The sequence below is a fragment of the Pseudorca crassidens genome, chromosome 12 (genome assembly GCF_039906515.1).
Source record: "Pseudorca crassidens isolate mPseCra1 chromosome 12, mPseCra1.hap1, whole genome shotgun sequence".
In the NCBI taxonomy this organism is placed as follows: Eukaryota; Metazoa; Chordata; class Mammalia; order Artiodactyla; family Delphinidae; genus Pseudorca; species Pseudorca crassidens.
The window spans coordinates 26667453-26685545 of NC_090307.1; the positions used below are offsets into that span (position 1 = coordinate 26667453).

An 18093-nucleotide genomic window follows, 5' to 3' on the forward strand; every position below is an offset into this window, starting at 1 on the left:
CGGATTATGGATGCATTAACAGAGGTCTGTACAGAGTGCTGGAGGAGTACAAGAGAAATGTGGATAATTCTGGCAGGAGAGGGCAGGAGAATTGGAGAGAACATTTCAGAAGACAGAACGTTTGAGCTGGACTTGAAAGAAAAGGGAGATGTGTGCTGTGAGGGCCAGGCCACAGCAGTGGCAAACACAGAGTGGCTGGGAGTGCAATGCATGTGTGGACTAGAGAGTGGTTTGGTGGGTGATGTGGTAGAAGGAGCTTTTTCTACCCCCTTTGCTGCAACCAGCTGAGCCACCTGCTGTTCCCTACTCCCGCCTCCACATCTTAGCAAAGAACCTGATCACACCTCCTCAAGCTTTTCCTCCTGCTTAATCCTCCAAGGGAACCCGAGGGCTCCTTCCTTGACCCTTGCATAGCACCACAGGCTTACCTCTATTACAGTAACTTTCACATCAAATTCTGAGGTGAGAGTAGGAAATGGGTCTTCTTAAAAATATGTATATTATAAAAGGCAAAACTATGGAGACAGTAAAAATATCAATGACTGCTAGGGGTGGAGTGGAGGGGAGGAATGAATCAGCAGAGCCCAGAGGATTTCAGGGAAGTGAAAATACTCTGTATGATATTGTGATGATAGACATATGTTATTATATATTTGTCCAAACCCATAGAATGTCCAACACTAAGAGTGAATCCTAAGGTAAACTATGGACTTTGGGCGATAATGAGGTGTCAATGTAGGTTTATCCGTGGAAACAAATTCTGGTGAGTGATGTTGATAATGGGGGAGGCTGTGTGCGTGGGGGGAGGCACAGAGTGTATATGGGAAATCTCTGTACCTTCTTAATTTTGTTGTGAACCTAAAGCTGCTCTTTTAAAAAGGTCTTTTAAAATTAATTAATTAAAAATACATGCTTGAGGTTGGGGAAGGAATTCAAATAGTGTAGAAAGATAGATCAAAAAAATAGGGCTTTCCTGGTGGTGCGGTGGTTGAGAGTCCGCCTGCCGATGCAGGGGATACGGGTTCGTGCCCTGGTCCGGGAAGATCCCACATGCCGCGGAGCGGCTGGGCCCGTGAGCCATGGCCGCTGAGCCTGCATGTCTGGAGCCTATGCTCCGCAACGGGAGAGGCCACAACAGTGAGAGGCCCGCATACAGCAAAAAAATAAATAAATAAAAATTAAAAAATAAAAAGAACAATGTTTTTAGTTTCTGAGTATCCAGAATCTCATGAGTGGTAAAGGGTTTATTACCTTGAAAGCGATGGGAAACCCTCACGGAGTTTTAAGCAGGAGAATGAAAGGGATTTGGAGGCCAAATAGTCAGTTGGGAAACTTTTCAGGGAAGAGGTGTCTGCATTTGGGAGGTAACAATGGCAAAGAGAGGAGAGGATGGAGGTAGAATATACAGGACTCACACACCAGTCGGCTGTAGAGATGAAAGGAAGAGAAGAGATGATGACAGAGTTTCTGGTTTCTTCAAGCCACTGCCCTGACCATCCACCACAGATTCCTATGAAATCATGTTAATTTCTCATTTAAAGCAGAAAAAGCTGAAGTTAGCCAAGTCCACACTTTAAAAAAGATCAGTGGAGAAGATGAAAGAACAAGAAGCACATTTCCTTTCTGGAAATACAATAAAAATGATCAATATGTAGAATGGCAAAGATATTTTGCACAATATGTCTTAAAGTTCCTTCCTTCTCAGATTGAGGCAAGGTCTGTAGAACCATATAGGCCCAAGGAGGACGTAAGATAAGGCTGCTACCAGGTGGGAGAGTTTGCAGGTTGGGAGAGTCCAGTCAGAATACATTTATCACTCACTCTCTTAGACGTGAGATGAGCTGCAGTGAAGCCAGGCAGGCACATCTAACAGACCTACGTCTTATCACCCCAGGGTTCGCGTGCACAAGGGTCCACGTTTCCTATGATGGGCTTTGTCTGAACTTCACCCCGTCACTAGCACTAGACTTCTGAAGACAGTGGAAGCTCTCAGTACTGTGACTGGCTCAAGTGTTCAAAGACTAGAGAACATGCTTGCCCTCGACATTCCCGAGTAGTTATTGTGTGCAAGGGATTATACTAGACGGGCTATGCGGTATTGTGAAATATAAGAGATAGACCTTTGCCTCTCAGGATTTACTGTCTATTCTGATTAAATCACAGTCTTGAAGAAAACATCTCTTCAAACAACTATAGTGTTTACTTTTAAAAATACCAAAGGACGGTGTGGGGGGCGGTTCTATGGGACTGTCAGTAATATTTTTACTAAATATACCAATAGTAGATTTTGCACTTTAATTAATCTATTTCTCTGTTTCTCACTCCTACCAGATAATTTTCAGGATCAAATGAAAAGGGAACTAGCCTACCGAGAAGAAATGGTGCAACAGTTACAAATTGTAAGATGCATTTCTACTTAAAAATAAATGCAAGGTGATGGGTTCGTTTTCAAACCACCCAATATGTATGAAACTGTTTGTGTTTTTGCCTTGAAATCCTTTGGTCCACTTCACTCTCCGCTGGTTTAGATGCTAATTGCCAAGAGATTTACTTAGATGCAGGATACACAGATGTGTCAGTACATTTCCTCTAAATGTAACTACCTACCATGTGTTAATAGACAGATGTGTACATTGTCTCTGAGGGTGAACCAGAGGTACCTGCATTGTCTTCCACTGTGCAGACTTCCGAACACAGCGCTGGGCTGCACCAGAAGCTCAGGGAAGGGCCATTGTCTTTGTCTTCCACCACCCAGACCTGAGCAGGCCCTCTGCTGTCAATAGAACTTAGTATAAATACAATTAATCAATTAAATTCACTTGAACGACGATGAAAAGAAACGAATTATTTCCAAATGAAGTGTGTTACTCTATCCTAATCATGTCTGAAAGTGGACACTGACAAAGATCTATTTATACAGAAACAGGGAAACAGGAAAATGTCTGATAAATAAATGTTGTGAGGTTTTATGTTTTTCGTTTTTTGAGTTTTTTTTTTCTTTTCCCTGAATTCCTCACCCTTTGTCCCCATGCAGATACATCTGGTATTATTTATTAGTGCTTTGAAAGCAGTCTCCCAAGCTTCCTCATTTTCATGAGTACAATGGGGAAATAATTTCTGCTTGGTTTTTGTAAGATTATTTGTTTATTTATTTATTTGCGGCTGCGTCGGGTCTTCGTTGCTGTGCACGGGCTTTCTCTAGTTGCGGCGAGCGAGGGTTACTCTTTGTTGTGGTGCCAGGCTTCTCCTTGCAGTGGCTTCTCTTTGTTGGGGAGCATGGGCTCTAGGCGCACGGGCTTCAGTAGTTGTGGCACACGGGCTCAGTAGTTGTGATGCACGGACTCTAGAGAGCAGGCTCAGTAGTTGTGGTGCACGGGCTTAGTTGCTCCGCGGCATGTGGGATCTTCCCTGACCAGGGCTCAAACTCGTGTCCCCTGCATTGGCAGGCGGATTCTTAACCACTGCGCCACAAGAGAAGTCCATTTATAAGATTTTTTTTTTTTTTTTTTTGCGGTACGCGGGCCTCTCACTGTTGTGGTCTCTCCCGTTGCGGAGCACAGGCTCCGGATGCACGGACTCAGCGGCCATGGCTCACGGGCCTAGCCGCTCTGCGGCATGTGGGATCCTCCTGGACCAGGGCACGAACCTGTGTCCCCTGCATCGGCAGGCGGACTCTCAACCACTGCGCCACCAGGGAAGCCCCTATAAGATATTTTTAATCACCTGGGTAAAGACATACATTGATCCTTAGTGTTCTTCACAGCATGATTATTATAATTTGGGTTGCTTGGTGTTTCTGAGCTTGTCCACATTATCCTTATGCCACAAAGCATGTATCTATGCAGACCCGCCTGTCTTGTCTAGAGAGCCAGGCATCTAGCTTTCTGTCAGGATTATTTAAGGAAGATGGTTATTGATGTTTCCTTTCTGCATGGGAGAAATCATGCTTGCGTTAATGGAGATTGCTGAGAGTCATTTTGAAAGCAGCCTTGTATTTCATGACGTTTTCCCCCATTCTAGGGGCTCTATTAAAAGTACTGCTTCTAACTTTAACCCTCCTTCTGAGGTTTTCCTGGATCTCAAGTGCTGGTCAACAACTCTCAGTTCTGAAAACCACCTCAACATAAGACCCTCTTAAACAGGATCTTTCTTCTTGTTTTGGTTTTGCTTGTGTTAGTTTTATTTGCACCTAACTTCACTGGGGAACAGAAGGATTTTCTTAATCAATTGAAAACTAATCCCCCACAGGGGTTAAAAAAAAAAAGTATCCACTCTTCTCAGCTTTTGATACCTAGATAATAAGAGCTGCTCATTACTTGCTGTGAATTTACGTATTGTTTTATTTGTCCAAAGGAAGAATGTAAAGATAGGATCAGAGATAGAAGGATACAAAATTTTAAGACCTTACTTATTTTACATAGGATATCATTTTCAGACTCTTAAAACAAAAACTACCACACATGCAACCAAAAGTGTGTGACTGCTGGGTGGTGATGAGCGTAGCAAAAGGGGCGTTAGGAAAGGAAACTAAATAATTATTTCAGTGCCAGTTATTTAAGGCCAGTTATGTAATTTTAATGTCTTAATTTTCTTTGACATTTGGCTTCTTTAGTAAAAGAGGAGATGATATTGCATCCATGTAATAAGCAGGAAGTATTAATAAAAGAAAAATATCTCCTGTCTTTTGAGATATTTGGTACATGCAAGATACAAATTGGTATTACAAAATATCTTGATTACATTGTATTGCAAAATATTTTATCATTATGTATTTATTTATCTAGACAAGTGTTATTAATTCATATTCCTCTAGATAGTAAATTTTCCTGGTTGCAAATTAAATTCTTTGGGAGGAGCTGGAATGTTTTCCCCCAGCCTTGTAGGTACAATATAATTCCTGAAATCCACAAAAGTACATCCAGACTACCAACATGAAAATTGGTGAAATACACATGATTTGTCCCTTCCGCTTCTTCCCCTTCTTTTGTGTCCCCTATCCTTAGATGCCCGGGTCTTCGTGCTACCTTCAACACCTAGCATGGTGTCTAACATCAAATAGGGATCAGTAGACATTTGTTGAATTAACCACCACCCATGGACGCCCCCTGACCCAACGCTGATACTGTCATGTAGCAATCCTCTTAATTCTTTTCCAAATTGTCCTGGCTTGGTCCTGATTTCCTCAAATTTTTTTTGTGTGCTGGGGAACTACTACCAAAACTACTAAAAGAAGGCATAGTAGTGAATTACTGGGACCTTACGTATTACAGCACTGTCCTTGTGACTAACAGATACAAGCTTTAAGGTCTGCAAACTTGAGTTCAAGATTCATCCTGTATAGTTCATTTTATCAGTTTCTAGACCAAAGGGACCTGTTATAAGGTCCAACCTAGTACCCTGATAGGGTTATGATAAGGCACAAGTGTTTAATAAACATGAAATGCACATGTAAACATAAAATGCTGTGCCAATACAAGTAATCAATTTAATGGCATGCCCCTTCTCAAAGTAGTACCTCTATCAGTGGAACTATTTGAGCCCTGGTGGCTAGAGATATATTTGTGCGGGAAGGACCTGTGTTCACACTATACCATCTGCTTTAGAACTGAGGCAGCAAACTCAAGTTTACTTGAACAGAAACTTATCCTGTCCCTTATTCAGCTTGTTATATTTGCTAAAGTAACTGGAGAAAAATGTCTTTAGAAAATTATACCTAAATATTATCAAGAAGTTGCTAGGTATCACAATTATTGACTTTCTCAATATTTTTAGTTGAATGCTCTAATTCATCAGTAAATATAGTTACATGCTTTGCTCCTTGAGAACAGAACAATTCACCAAAAATTATTTTATTATTTTATGTTTAAATTATTTTATATTTAAAGTTTACAAAGCATGTATTACAGAATAGTCATTTGCTTACAGAATAGGCATCTTTTCCTTTAGATGAAATAAAAACCCACTCTGCAGTCATGGAGAATTCAAATATATTAAAACCATCATATTTTGTAACAATTCCCATAGATCCACAACGCATTTATCCTATGCTGTTGCACAGTGTTCTTATTCAAGATGATATCGAAAGCATCTTGGGTATCATTGCCATAGAAAGAAAACTTATGAATTTCTTTGGTTCCTGCATTTTTAGATTCTCCGCTGACTAATTTCTACACCATTGCTTCCTTTTACAGTTTGTTAAATGCAAAGTTGTGATGACTATAGACTCAAATGATTGACTCTCTTTGTGTGTTTATAAATAAATGTGCATTTATCTAATGTGAGATTTAAAGCATATGCAGTTTATTTAACACATATACATGGGCCACAAGCTAATATTTTTTTTACGAACAGTTTAAAATGAGAGTTTTACAGTCTTTATCACAGTTTGTGTTATGGTCCCCCACCTCTGCTCTGGGTTTTCAAGTGCTTAAAATGTTGTTATTACCAAATCAGATTTACTTATACAAGCGAAGAAATATGTTCCTCTCAATATGAACCAAATACAAAGGTTTTAGAATTTAGCACGTTCATGAAGGTGTTAGTGTTTAGTATAATAAAGAGCAAAAGATTTCTCATTCACAAGTGAGCTCTGGTTCTAGGAAAAAAGTTCAATTTTTAAAACAAAACCATCATCCCTTAGGATTGAGAAGAAGGTGAAGAAACCATTACAATGTTATATGTAAATTATATTCCAATTTTTAAAAAAATTTTAAAGAAGAAAGTGAAGGCATTTTACTAAGTGTATAACCATTCTTAAAAGATTTTTATTAGAGTATAGTTGATTTACAATGTTGTGTTAGTTTCAAGTGTACAGCAAAGTGAGTCAGTTATACATATACATATATCCACTCTTTTTTAGATTCTTTTCCCATATAGACCATTACAGAATATTGAGTAGAGTTCCCTGTGCTATATAGTAGGTCCTTATTAGTTATCTATTTTATATATAGTAGTGTGTATATATCAATTCCAATCTCCCAATTTTTCCCTCCCCCCTTATCCCCTGGTAACCGTAAGTTTGTTTTCTACATCTATAACGTGTACAGCCTTTTGATTAAAGTTTTTCCAAGGACTGGAATATAATGTAGTTTACAACATGAGCCGAGACTACTGTGATGCCTTGATAACCTTTTTTCAATTTTTTATTGCTAATTTGGCAACAATTTTTTAAAGCAAGTACATGTATGTATAAGCTGCTACCGTAGGTTTGTTGGAGGCATGTCATAGTTGAAGACATAGTTGTTGAAGACATTAGTCATAGTTCTTGAAGGACACTGTGAAGCTGCAACAGAAAACGCATGATAAATGGCTAGACCCAGATTCACATACTTTGAACTTGCTGGATCGCTACCAAGGGGCACGTAGATTGAGAAAAAGTGCTTTTAAAATATGCTAGTCTTGAAGTGCCCTCTGCTGTTCTTCCAGAACACTGCAGTCACACGCAGCCAGAGGGAACCAGTCTCAAAGTTCCTCATTAAAGCCTCAATTAAAATTAATGTTCAACCAATAGATTTAGTACTAATGTTTCGTTCACCGTGGACTTGTAAAAAGTCAGTTTACAACTTTCTGATGGTGTGAGCACTGTGCTTCCTTGCCGGGAAAGGAGCGGTGACAGGTCTTTATCGTTTCTGGAGGAGTGCTCCCCCTTGGGCAAGGGTACAGCTCTTCAGTGTGGTCTTTTCTTGGAGGATCTCCAGTATTCATTAGGATGGGAACTTGCCCAGATTTCTACCATCTGAACACAGGGAGTTTTTAAAAATATGTTTTACATATTTTTAAAAGGTAGATAGAGCACTTTATTTTTAGAAAAAGATCCCTGGGCCCCTAGAAGATTTTGATTTTATGACTAAATATGTAACAAGCAGAGGACTTGATGTAAGTCTGAACTTCCTTGGAAGCTGCCTTAAGATTCTCCAGGAGACAGACTTTGACTACAGTGGGTCCTTTTCCAATTATTGATCTATTGCCTTGCATCTTGACAATGCAATGACTCGTTTCTTAATTATATATCCTTTTTCTCGTCTTTCTCCTTTTGAGATGTTGACCCACCTTAATGTCTGAGCTCAGGCTAACTCTCTTGGCACAATCTAGGAAATTATCTTTTTTGGTAAAATCTCAATACTTTTGATAGACTAGAGCCGGCTAGGTGATTTAGAAGTTATATAGCAACTTTGAGGGGGTTTGTCCATGCCAATCTTGGTGATTTCCAAGCTATAGTCAGAATGAAAAGAAAGCTTTTATAAGTTCTATTACAGGAGATTTACATGGCCTAATTATCTTTAATGGAGCCTCTAAGATCCTGAGCTCCCCCAGTTGGGGAGTATAGAACCTGAAGCACCATCAATCATAAAAGTGCCCATTACTTGATGTATCATAAGAAAAGAAGTTTCCAACTATTATTCTCAGATACCATCAATTATAGTACATCCAACTTCAGAAGTGTTAAAATGTGAGGGAAAAAACTGCATCTTAGAATCAATGAAATAGGATAGTTTCCATGAACAGTCGGGCCATATGCTAATATATTCTTTATTAAACATTCATGACTTAAGACTTGGAATTAATGACTCTCAGCTCACAACCTGAGATTAATAATTCTTCACACAGATTTAAATTTCAGTCTGGAGATTTGGGGATCAAATGTGCTTAGTTGGAAATGTCCTTTTTTTCCTGAGTCCTTTCCTTAAATTTCCTTAGCAGCTTCCCATCTTAATGAAATGCTACATTGTTGTTTCTGAAAAAAAGAAAAAGGCATTCAGACTTAGATCTGAAAGCAGTGCCCTTCAGGCAGTTTTCTTTGGGTTAGGATGAGTAGTTTACTGGCTTTGATGAGATGGCGCATGGTGATATTAACTTACCTCGTGCAGTGCCTGGCACAGAACAGACACTTACTAAATCTTCGTGGCATCTAATCTTGATGTTGAGAAGGCTTTCTAAATGCGAGAGTGACACAAATACATTTTATTAGGTAATCCTTATACCCCAAGGTTTACATCATTTCTACTTGTTATCCTAAATAATAGAATTCCATTCAAAGCTCTCTGACATCATGCATCTAAAGAAAGAGGTGATCCATGTGTTTTGGCATATTGTTTCATACACCATAATGGAAAATCAGGATTCAAGTATGTCTCGGTTAATAGCAGGTGTAGCATAACCCAGAGTGGAAAGAAGAGGTAACTAGAGTAGGTCCCTGTGTAACTCTTCTTGTCATAGTTATCTAGCTAATCTCAGCTCTCGTCCTAAGTATGAGATTAGGACACAACTATTTATGGTCCTATATGAACCATTAATTTCGATGCTGCTATTATGGCCTTTATCAGATATGTCTCTATCATATATATCCATGTTGTGGCTGTGTATCAAGATAGTGAGGTGGTTATTTTAGTCTTCTCTCTTTTTTTCATTAAAAAGACTGTTTGAGGGCTTCCCTGGTGGCACAGTAGTTAAGAATCCACCTGCCAATGCAGGGGATACGGGTGCGAGCCCTGGGCCAGGAAGATCCCACATGCCGCGGAGCAACTAAGCCCGTGCACCACAACTACTGAACCTGCGCTCTAGAGCCTGTGAGCTACAACTACTGAGCCCGCGTGCCACAATTACCGAAGCCCACGCGCCTAGAGCCTGTGCTCTGCAACAAGAGAAGCCACCGCAATGAGAAGCCCGCGCACTGCAACAAAGAGTAGCCCCCACTCGCCACAACTAGAGAAAGCCTGTGCGCAGCAATGAAGACCCGATGCAGCCAAAAATAAATTAATTAATTTAAAAAAAAAGACTTGTTTGATTCAGCTAACCAGTTATTATGGCAAAATGGTCCAGCTAGTCTTAGCCACAAGCATCACTATAGATTTGTAGTTCCTTCCCATTAATAAAGGTTCATGTTTATGGACTGGTAGATCAGGAGAGCAAAACATAAATATGCTGGGGATATGGGGAATGTATATAACAGTATTCAAAATATTACCTACCTGAATGACTATAATTTTCTTTCCTTCACTGCTTTTATATAATATCAGCCATAGTTCATGTTACATTCTAGAAGGCTGAATATTTCTTTAAATGTAAAACAGATTTATATCATTAGAGTCCTGAATTTAGCCTTATAATGATGAAGGTAAGTAGCATGACTAGGGTTAGTAGAGAGGCAAATCTAAATAATACATGTAGTCCAGTTTCAACAATTTGAATTTTCTAATGAAAAGTAGCATATCAAATGCGATAGACTTTCATTCAAAACCCCACTATTGAAAAGTACTTTTCAAGTTTATCCAGGTAGAATTCTCAAGGGTCATATTTTCCATTCAGTGCAATGATTTCTGATGCTTCTTAGTAGTTATTGGGAAATTACCCAGAGTAATAGTTTGTGTTTAGTTAATCTTATTTGTGATTTATGATGATAGCATATTTCCTCACTCTAATTAAATGAAAAATTACATTGAACTAGTTTGTAATCACATTCTTGTTTTGTGACCTTGGACATACGTTATAACTTATTTTTCATACATAAATAAAAATAAGTACCATATTATTAAGTGCAAATTATTAAGTGCAGTGAAATGTCACATAGGAACCTCAGAGACTAGCTGTAGCAACAACCTAGTGTGATCACCTGTCCTGTCCTCATATGGTTTTTAACAGGCCTTAGACATGCTATACCCCAGAAGCCCCATACTGCCAGGCAGATGGAGACCTTTTGTCCTCAGGGCAGATTCACCAGCATTCAAATTTAGGCACAATGAAGGGTCTCCATTATACATGTCTCCAAATTTTGCTCACCTGGATAGTTTTGCTTGTTTTTATCTTACAGATTCCCTATGCAGCAAGCTTGATCAGGAAAGAAAAGCTAGGTGCGCATCTCAGCAAAAGCTAAAAGGTGAGCTCATCAGAGGAAACAGATTTTCCTTAACTCTCTGAATTGTTATTGCTCGGCTGTGTTCTTTACTGATGTACTTGAAATAGCCCAGGGCATTGATGATGTTGCATCCTGTGTTTAAGCTGATACACTGTTGAACTTCATTCTAGGCATGGGGCTTCCTAAATAAATGGCTAAGTGCATCTTATAAATTCTGTGGAAAATTTCTAAAACTAAGGAAATTCTCAGTTCAGTCTTGTAGATGTGATCTTCATTTTGTTTTAAGGTTTTCTACTCTTTCCAGTTCCTCCTGACACCCTGATTCCTGGTCCTCTGAAGGAAACTGGAGTGTCAGAAGCCATGCTTATTATGTTTTTTCTTCTCTGTCTCTCCTTTGCTTCCAAAATGTCTTCCTGAAACCCGACTTTCAGTGAATTACTGACAGATGGTGCTGTGAATAACTGCGTGTGACATAGACCTTCGAGAACTTCTGCTGCAGAATTAGTCATTCATTCTTTCCCTAAAACAATCCTTGTTTCTCTACAGCTGAAGCCAGATCCAATGTCACATACCTGGCAGCAATTTAAAAGACAAATATTCTGGACTCCTAAGGAAAAGGAGACAGTAAAAATTCAATGACTATATTCAGAATATACCTAAACATTTCAAAAGCACCTTTTTGATGATATGGCAGAAGATATAAATAATTGTTAGAATTGAAGGAATGCAAAAACTAGGATATTGTTGTTTCTCTAACAGTACATTAGGATGACCTAGCAGTTGGAACTGCTAAATCAGGGAAAAACTCAGATGTCAGAGGTGGTATTTATAAGTGCTCATGGCTAACTAGGATTGTGGTCATTTATCAGTTGTATTTGTTCCCATCAGAGTGATTCTTCCCACTCCTTCCCTCTGGAACATATTTTCAATTCAGTAGAATTGACTGGCCAAAAATACTCTGTGCAATGCAGGTTCATGGTTCCTTTTCTTTCCTTCATGCCTCTTTTCTGCATATCACAAGCCTCCTCTACCATGTGCACATGACAGTTCTACTTCTTGCCATTATCTTTATTGGTGATAATCTTCAGTATTTTTCTGAAACAGTTATATGTATGTCACATTTCATTAGGAGCTCAAAACTCTTTCCAAGACAGTCTCTCATTCATATGCTTTCCCTTAATTTTACGCACAGGGAACCAAGGTACAGTGAAGAGAGATGTGATGTTTTATGTCTCTGTTACAAAGCCAGGAAGAGATTCTAGGGCTCCTGATTTTAACAGCAGTGCCTGCTTGCTCCTTAAATAGGGACTTTCTGTCTTCTGTGAGCAGATGTTTAGCAACAGAGTTGCTCAGATGGTAAGTCATTCTGTTTTGGGATGCTCAGATAATGTCATTCTGTTTCCATCTCCATGAAGTCATGCACAAATGGACCTGTGAGTTTGGTTTCATTCTATATCTTCAAGTATTTTTCTTACGTCTGAACTTGACTTTGGTGATTTCTTTCTCATCATTGTAGACCAGATTTTTCCCAGCAGTGTGAAATGAATAGTTTTAGAACATTCAGAGTCTAATAAACCTTAACACAGCATATCAAGGTAATCAAAGCAAAAATCATCCAAGTTAACGCTGACAAACCCATATGTATAAAAGTTTGAAAATGTCAAACTACTTTTCTTTCAAATCAAAAAGTATATATTGGGATGTGTTTTTTTAAGTAACCTTCTCATTGAAATATAACACACATTCTCCAAAGCCTATAAATCGTCAAGTCATGAAGTCAACACATCAGAGCTCAGTGAACTTGCCTAGGTTTCTAGCACCCAGATAGCTACCTTGTGCCCCTACCCAGTTACAAAAGATTGGTTTTACCCGTTTTTGAACTTTAGTAAAGGACATTTTATAGAACATTCTCTTGTAGCTGGCTTCTTTCACTCCACGTTTGTGATTCATCCATTAGAATGTAGTTTGATTCATACTTAGGAACTTCAATAAACTCTCTTTCTACCCTTCCACTTCCCTGACTCATCTTCTCTGCTTGTCAGACATGAGCTGCTCTTGCACCTACAAAATGAAGACTTACTGCCCAGAAACCAAACCTTTGATGGTGACATAGTGTACAGTGAGGTGGGAAAAAAAAAAAAAAAAAGATTGATTTGTGTTTAGTAACTAATGCTTCCTCCATGCTGATTTTGTTTCCATCCTTGCAGACAACAGGGATTGCTCTAAGTAGACCCTGGTGCTTTCAGAAGATTAGTGGTTACTTAAATGCTGAGCTAAATCAGCCAAGCAGAGAATCACAACCATATTGTTAGAGGCAGTATTCGATTCTCAACATGCCAAGCCTGCAAGGAACTACCCCAAGAGAGATGACAAAATAAAAATCATTACACCAAGGGAGAGAAACAAGTTCTGTCTTGCTGAGTGACCACAGGTTTCCAAATTAGGGACTGATACATTAATGTCTTATGCAAGAGTGACCCTTAAGGTAGTGTGCTGTGTTCTTGCCACCCAGTGATTTCCAATATGACTGTTAAGAGGAGGAAGCTTTTCAAAACCACAGGCAATCCACTTAATAAGCTGAGGAAGTATTGCCACATATCACTGCTCTACAAATCATTTTTGCCCTACGTTAGGACACAAGAAATTCCATGTCGAATCAAAATAAAAGTCCACCCATACCAGGGGGCTAACAGTGCAATTCTGTTAGAAGAGCCAAGTTGTTGTTCTTAACAACACCAACCTCAAACTTCAGGCACGACACTGAATAACTCTTAACTTTCCCTTAAGAACTCCTTAAAGATCCGTCATCCATGGATTTATCTAAACCTTTCTTCAACCTAGTTGAAGTCCCCTTTGGGGCAATGAATTCTATTTGTTTAGCTACCAGCTGTGTAAACTGTAGTTTATTTTATTTATCTTCAAACTACCTTCTAAAAGAAGCCCTTGTAGATTAGATGTTGCACTGCTCTGCATATTTGCTTTATCGTGAGCTCACGAGTACAATGGAAGTGATTGGAAAAAATATTTCAAAATGCTATGTGTATTATCCTTTCATCTGGAACTGTTTTGAACACCGGAATTACTCCTGACGGTCTTCTTACCTTTGCTCATTAACGTGCCCCAGTTCCTACACAGACGCTCCAGGATAATCTGTGTGAAATCTGCACCCCAAATAAAAATGTCATGATATTAACACCAGTTTAATATTACTTTACATTCTTTTTGCCCCAAGCTCCTTTTAACATGATGCAAATGTCATCCCTGTGAAATACTTAGGTCTTTCACAGACTTAGGTCTTTCACAGAGAACTCAATCATTTTACTTAAGTGGAAAGTGAATCATAGGATATGGCTCATTCATAGTCATACAGAAACGTGCTGAACAAGCTGGAAATAATAATAACCGTCATTCATTGAGCACTACCCATGCCAGATACTGGGTTAGGCTGCCACGTTCTCTCTTTTGATCTTTACAAGTCTATAAGGTTGATCCTATTACTATCTCCATTTTATACATGAGAATGCAGAGGATCAGTGAGGTCACTTAGCTCGAAAGTGACAAAGCCAGGCTTCAATACAGGTCTATTTGACTCTAAGCCCCTTCTCTGTCTTTCTAGGATCATTGGGCTGGTTTTGGGAGTCTGGCTTCTAAATCTGACACTACTTCCCTTTGTCATCTGAAGTCATATCATTTAATCTCCTCGAGGCTTACTCTTATCTATGAACCGTGGATGGCCAAACCTCATCAAAGTCTCTGCCAGCTCTAAATTTTGACTCTCACCCTTGCGTGCCAGTCTTCTGCCAGATTCTCTCTCACAAAGGGGCTGCTTTTATTAAAATCTGTTCATATAAAACCCTATATAACACCTGAGGGTGTAACCCACCTACTTTTTGCCTTAGGTCTTCATTTTCTTCATCACTAATTGCTACTTAGCATCCTCCTGGAGAGTTTGAAAGTATCATTTTTTCCCCTATCCTAACAATATCTAACTCTTTGGTAAACTCCTGTTATTTTTATTTTGTTATTTTTATTTTATTTCTGGGATAATTGCTACGAAAAGAATAGCAAGAAAAAGGTCTTAAAGGGGTGTGGAGGGATTGTAATTGAACATTCTGTGTCTTCCTTTTGTAACGATCAAAGATGGGGGGCGGGGGGGGGCATGTCCATTTCTAGTCTCTGTCCTCAAACAAAAGAGAACCAGGTTCTTTCAAGAATCTCCGCTGAGAATGACAGTGTGCTGCCACACTTCTAAGGGCTTTACGTCAATTATCTTATTTAATCTTCAAAACAACCCATTGAGAGAAGTACTGCTACTCTCACCATTCTACAGCTGAGCAAACAGAAATGCGGAGATGAGTAGGTTGTGTGGTCTCACTGCTATTACAAGTGGCAGAATTTGAACCAGGCTGCCTGGCTCTGCAGCCCACACTACATCTGCTCTCCCCTGACTTGTGACCTGAAATCGTGGCCTAATTCACATCTTCCATTATCAGTTATAAATATGTAGTTAATAACCAATCCAGTGGTTTCATTGATGTTGAATCGCAAAACCTCTACAGCTGCCCTAACACCCCAGGACAAGAGAAATGGATGTAACTTGGACCATTCAGCCAAAGCCAGCAGGGCACCAGTGCATGAATTTCTGTCTGCCCCTTTTACCACAGGCTGTCTTAATGTTTGCTCAACAACAAATTGGAGCTTCTGGAACCCAGCAAAATGACTTTAATGTAAAGAAGCCATAGCAAACCAGCACGCTCTGATGTAATAGTTCTAGTTTGGCTGTCAGCAGAGATGCATCATGTAAGGTAGCAGACAAATTTATGGGAAAAGGAAGATGCTTTCATGGTCACTGTTTAAACATTTTTATTCAAACTGTGCTAAAAATGTCTTCTCTGAAGGATATACTAAATATTACTTTAAATGTTTTTAAATTATCTGATTGTGTCACACTGAGGTTGTCATTCTGTGCTTTTTGTCTTATCCCAGGTGCACAGAACCACTTACTCTTGTTCTCTTGTAAGATACAGACTGCCCCTGAGTACTTCCGACCTGCACAGAGACTGAAAATTGAAAGGGCTTGGGAATCAAATATAAAATCAGGTTCGGGAGAACCCAAGGCCAAGTGACCTCAAAGCAGCATGGACAACCATGTAAAATAGACTGTAGCAGCCATTCATTAGTTGGGGGAGGGGGGAACCAACCAGAGCAGTCAACGCTTGTTGCATCTTTTGGTGGAACCAAAGTTTGAGTCTGTGTTTTTATAGGCCAACCGAACCCAGAGCGCGGGAGTGCTGTTAGCCAAGTGGGGTGGGAAATCCATGGACGGTCCCAGGGGATCTCTGTGCTACATACTTGGAGAGAGCAGCTCTATGAGACCGTCTTTTACGTTTGAAGAAGTGATTCTTGGTGAAAAGACAACACAAGACCTGCCCTAGGAGGGGAGGATCACGTTTCGACAGCTAGGATGGCATCAGCCGTACAAACCTGCTTTTCCCAGCAAAGTGGACAGACTTATGCGTGGCCCCTTCCTCTCTGGTATTTTGCCTGCTATATGAATGAAGATTGTATTCCTTTGGAAATATTTTACAGTTTAATATTGAGTGTAATTAAGAATATAATCATGTTATCAAAAATGGTATTTAACTCTGTTGTAGTTTCTTTAACATTCATGTGGATAAAAAAAGTCTATAATAAAAAAACTATGAAGTAATGGTTGTGTTCATGTAGTTAAATGCACATTTGCTTGGGGGCAACTAATAGAAACTGATACATTTTAGAATTATTTTGGCATAAAATATTTGAATAAATTATTTTTGAAAATGAAATTCCTTCAAAAATGGTTATTAAAGTCTAAATTAGCCTTTGGCCCTTGTCAGCAACTGGAGTCCTCCCCAGCATGATAGGATCTTTGTATGGGTAAGGGAAGGTTCTAAATTCCAGCTAGGTCTCCTAACAGCGTTAGTGAGGAAGTCGATAGTGTGCCTTCCTCCTTACTGTGATGTTGAATCAAAGTCCATGAGATCATTTTATGCCAAAAATTCTGCCTCTCAGATGAGAGAGATAGAAGGGCCAAAATGGTGACCCTTTGGAGCCAGGATTTCTAGAGTAATGCTGGGTTGAACAGAAGTCTTCTGTGGATGATCGCCTGCCCTGGAATTGCCAACGACCATCCTAACTGAAGAGGCATCTCACCAATGGCATCCCTCGACAGATTTCAAAAGAAGTTTAAAGTGCATTGCCATGATATTTGATACTTTTACCCACCATCTTCATTATCATAAGCTATCAAAAAAAAAAACCTTGACAATTCTCCCTTGAGATAAATTTTCTTATCCTTAGCTGCCACATTAAGAAACCAAAGGAGGGATACTCATTAGTGATTTTCTTCCCAGACCATGAAGGATGGGACCGTGGGTCAGAGAAGGGTTATAAACCAAGTCCTGGAGTCTGAGGACAGGTTCCCAGTGACCACTAGCAAAAACAATAATGTGAAGATGCTGCAACTAACCACGGAGAGGAGGAAGTTCTTCCAGGAGCCTGGGCATGGGGCTCACACAGCCCTTCAGACGTGGCACACGCTTCTGAAACTGACAGCTGTGCTTGACACGGGGGGGGGGGGTAGCTGGTCAGTCAAGTTGGTGGAGCTTTTTCTCCTATGTAAGCTTTAAATTACACATAGGGATGGAAGCCTAGCATCCTTAGCTTTGTACTCTCAGCCAGTAATACCAGAAGTGACAGAAAATGACCAGGGAGGACACAAACCTGGCTTCATGACCGGCCACCAGGGGACAGCAGAGGTCATTTTCTGCAGAACCCAATGCAAACTCAGGGACCAGATAGCTTCTCAGAGCGAGAGCAGCAGCTCCAGAGGGAGCTAAAGATTTGTGGATAAAAAAAAAAAAAAGATTTGTGGATGAATTTAAGGTCTTCGTCCTGCAGCTACATCATCTGTCCACGTAAACGAGCCTGAAACGTCGTTCTTTTCTTTCCAATTGCAACTTTAAATGTCTCAGAGTTGTTAGTGTTAAAACATCAGCAAATGATCTTGTAGCAAAAGAAAAATTAGAACGAGATAACTTGCCAGGTATGTCTTAGAGCCTAGAGGAGTTCATCGTGGCGTAGCTCTGAATTGAGTTCATAGCCGAGCTCAGTGTGGAAGTCCGTTGGCCTGTGCTGCTAGGATGCTGAAACTACATTAGTGCCTTCTGGCTCTCCACCTAAATTCCAGGCTCCATGGAAGC

At 39.8% G+C, this 18093-nt stretch overlaps 1 protein-coding gene across 1 annotated transcript in view; it reads left to right on the plus strand.

The window, feature by feature from the left end:
* SKOR2 (SKI family transcriptional corepressor 2) overlaps window positions 1-16534 on the plus strand; it is a 41819-nt gene extending 25285 nt beyond the window's left edge. The window contains exons 7-9 of the mRNA XM_067701411.1: window positions 2332-2399; window positions 10808-10873; window positions 15839-16534. Coding sequence (XP_067557512.1) covers window positions 2332-2399; window positions 10808-10870 — 131 coding nt within the window. The 3' untranslated portion in view covers window positions 10871-10873; window positions 15839-16534. The remainder of the gene's footprint in view (window positions 1-2331; window positions 2400-10807; window positions 10874-15838) is intronic.
* Window positions 16535-18093: the final 1559 nt, after the last annotated feature.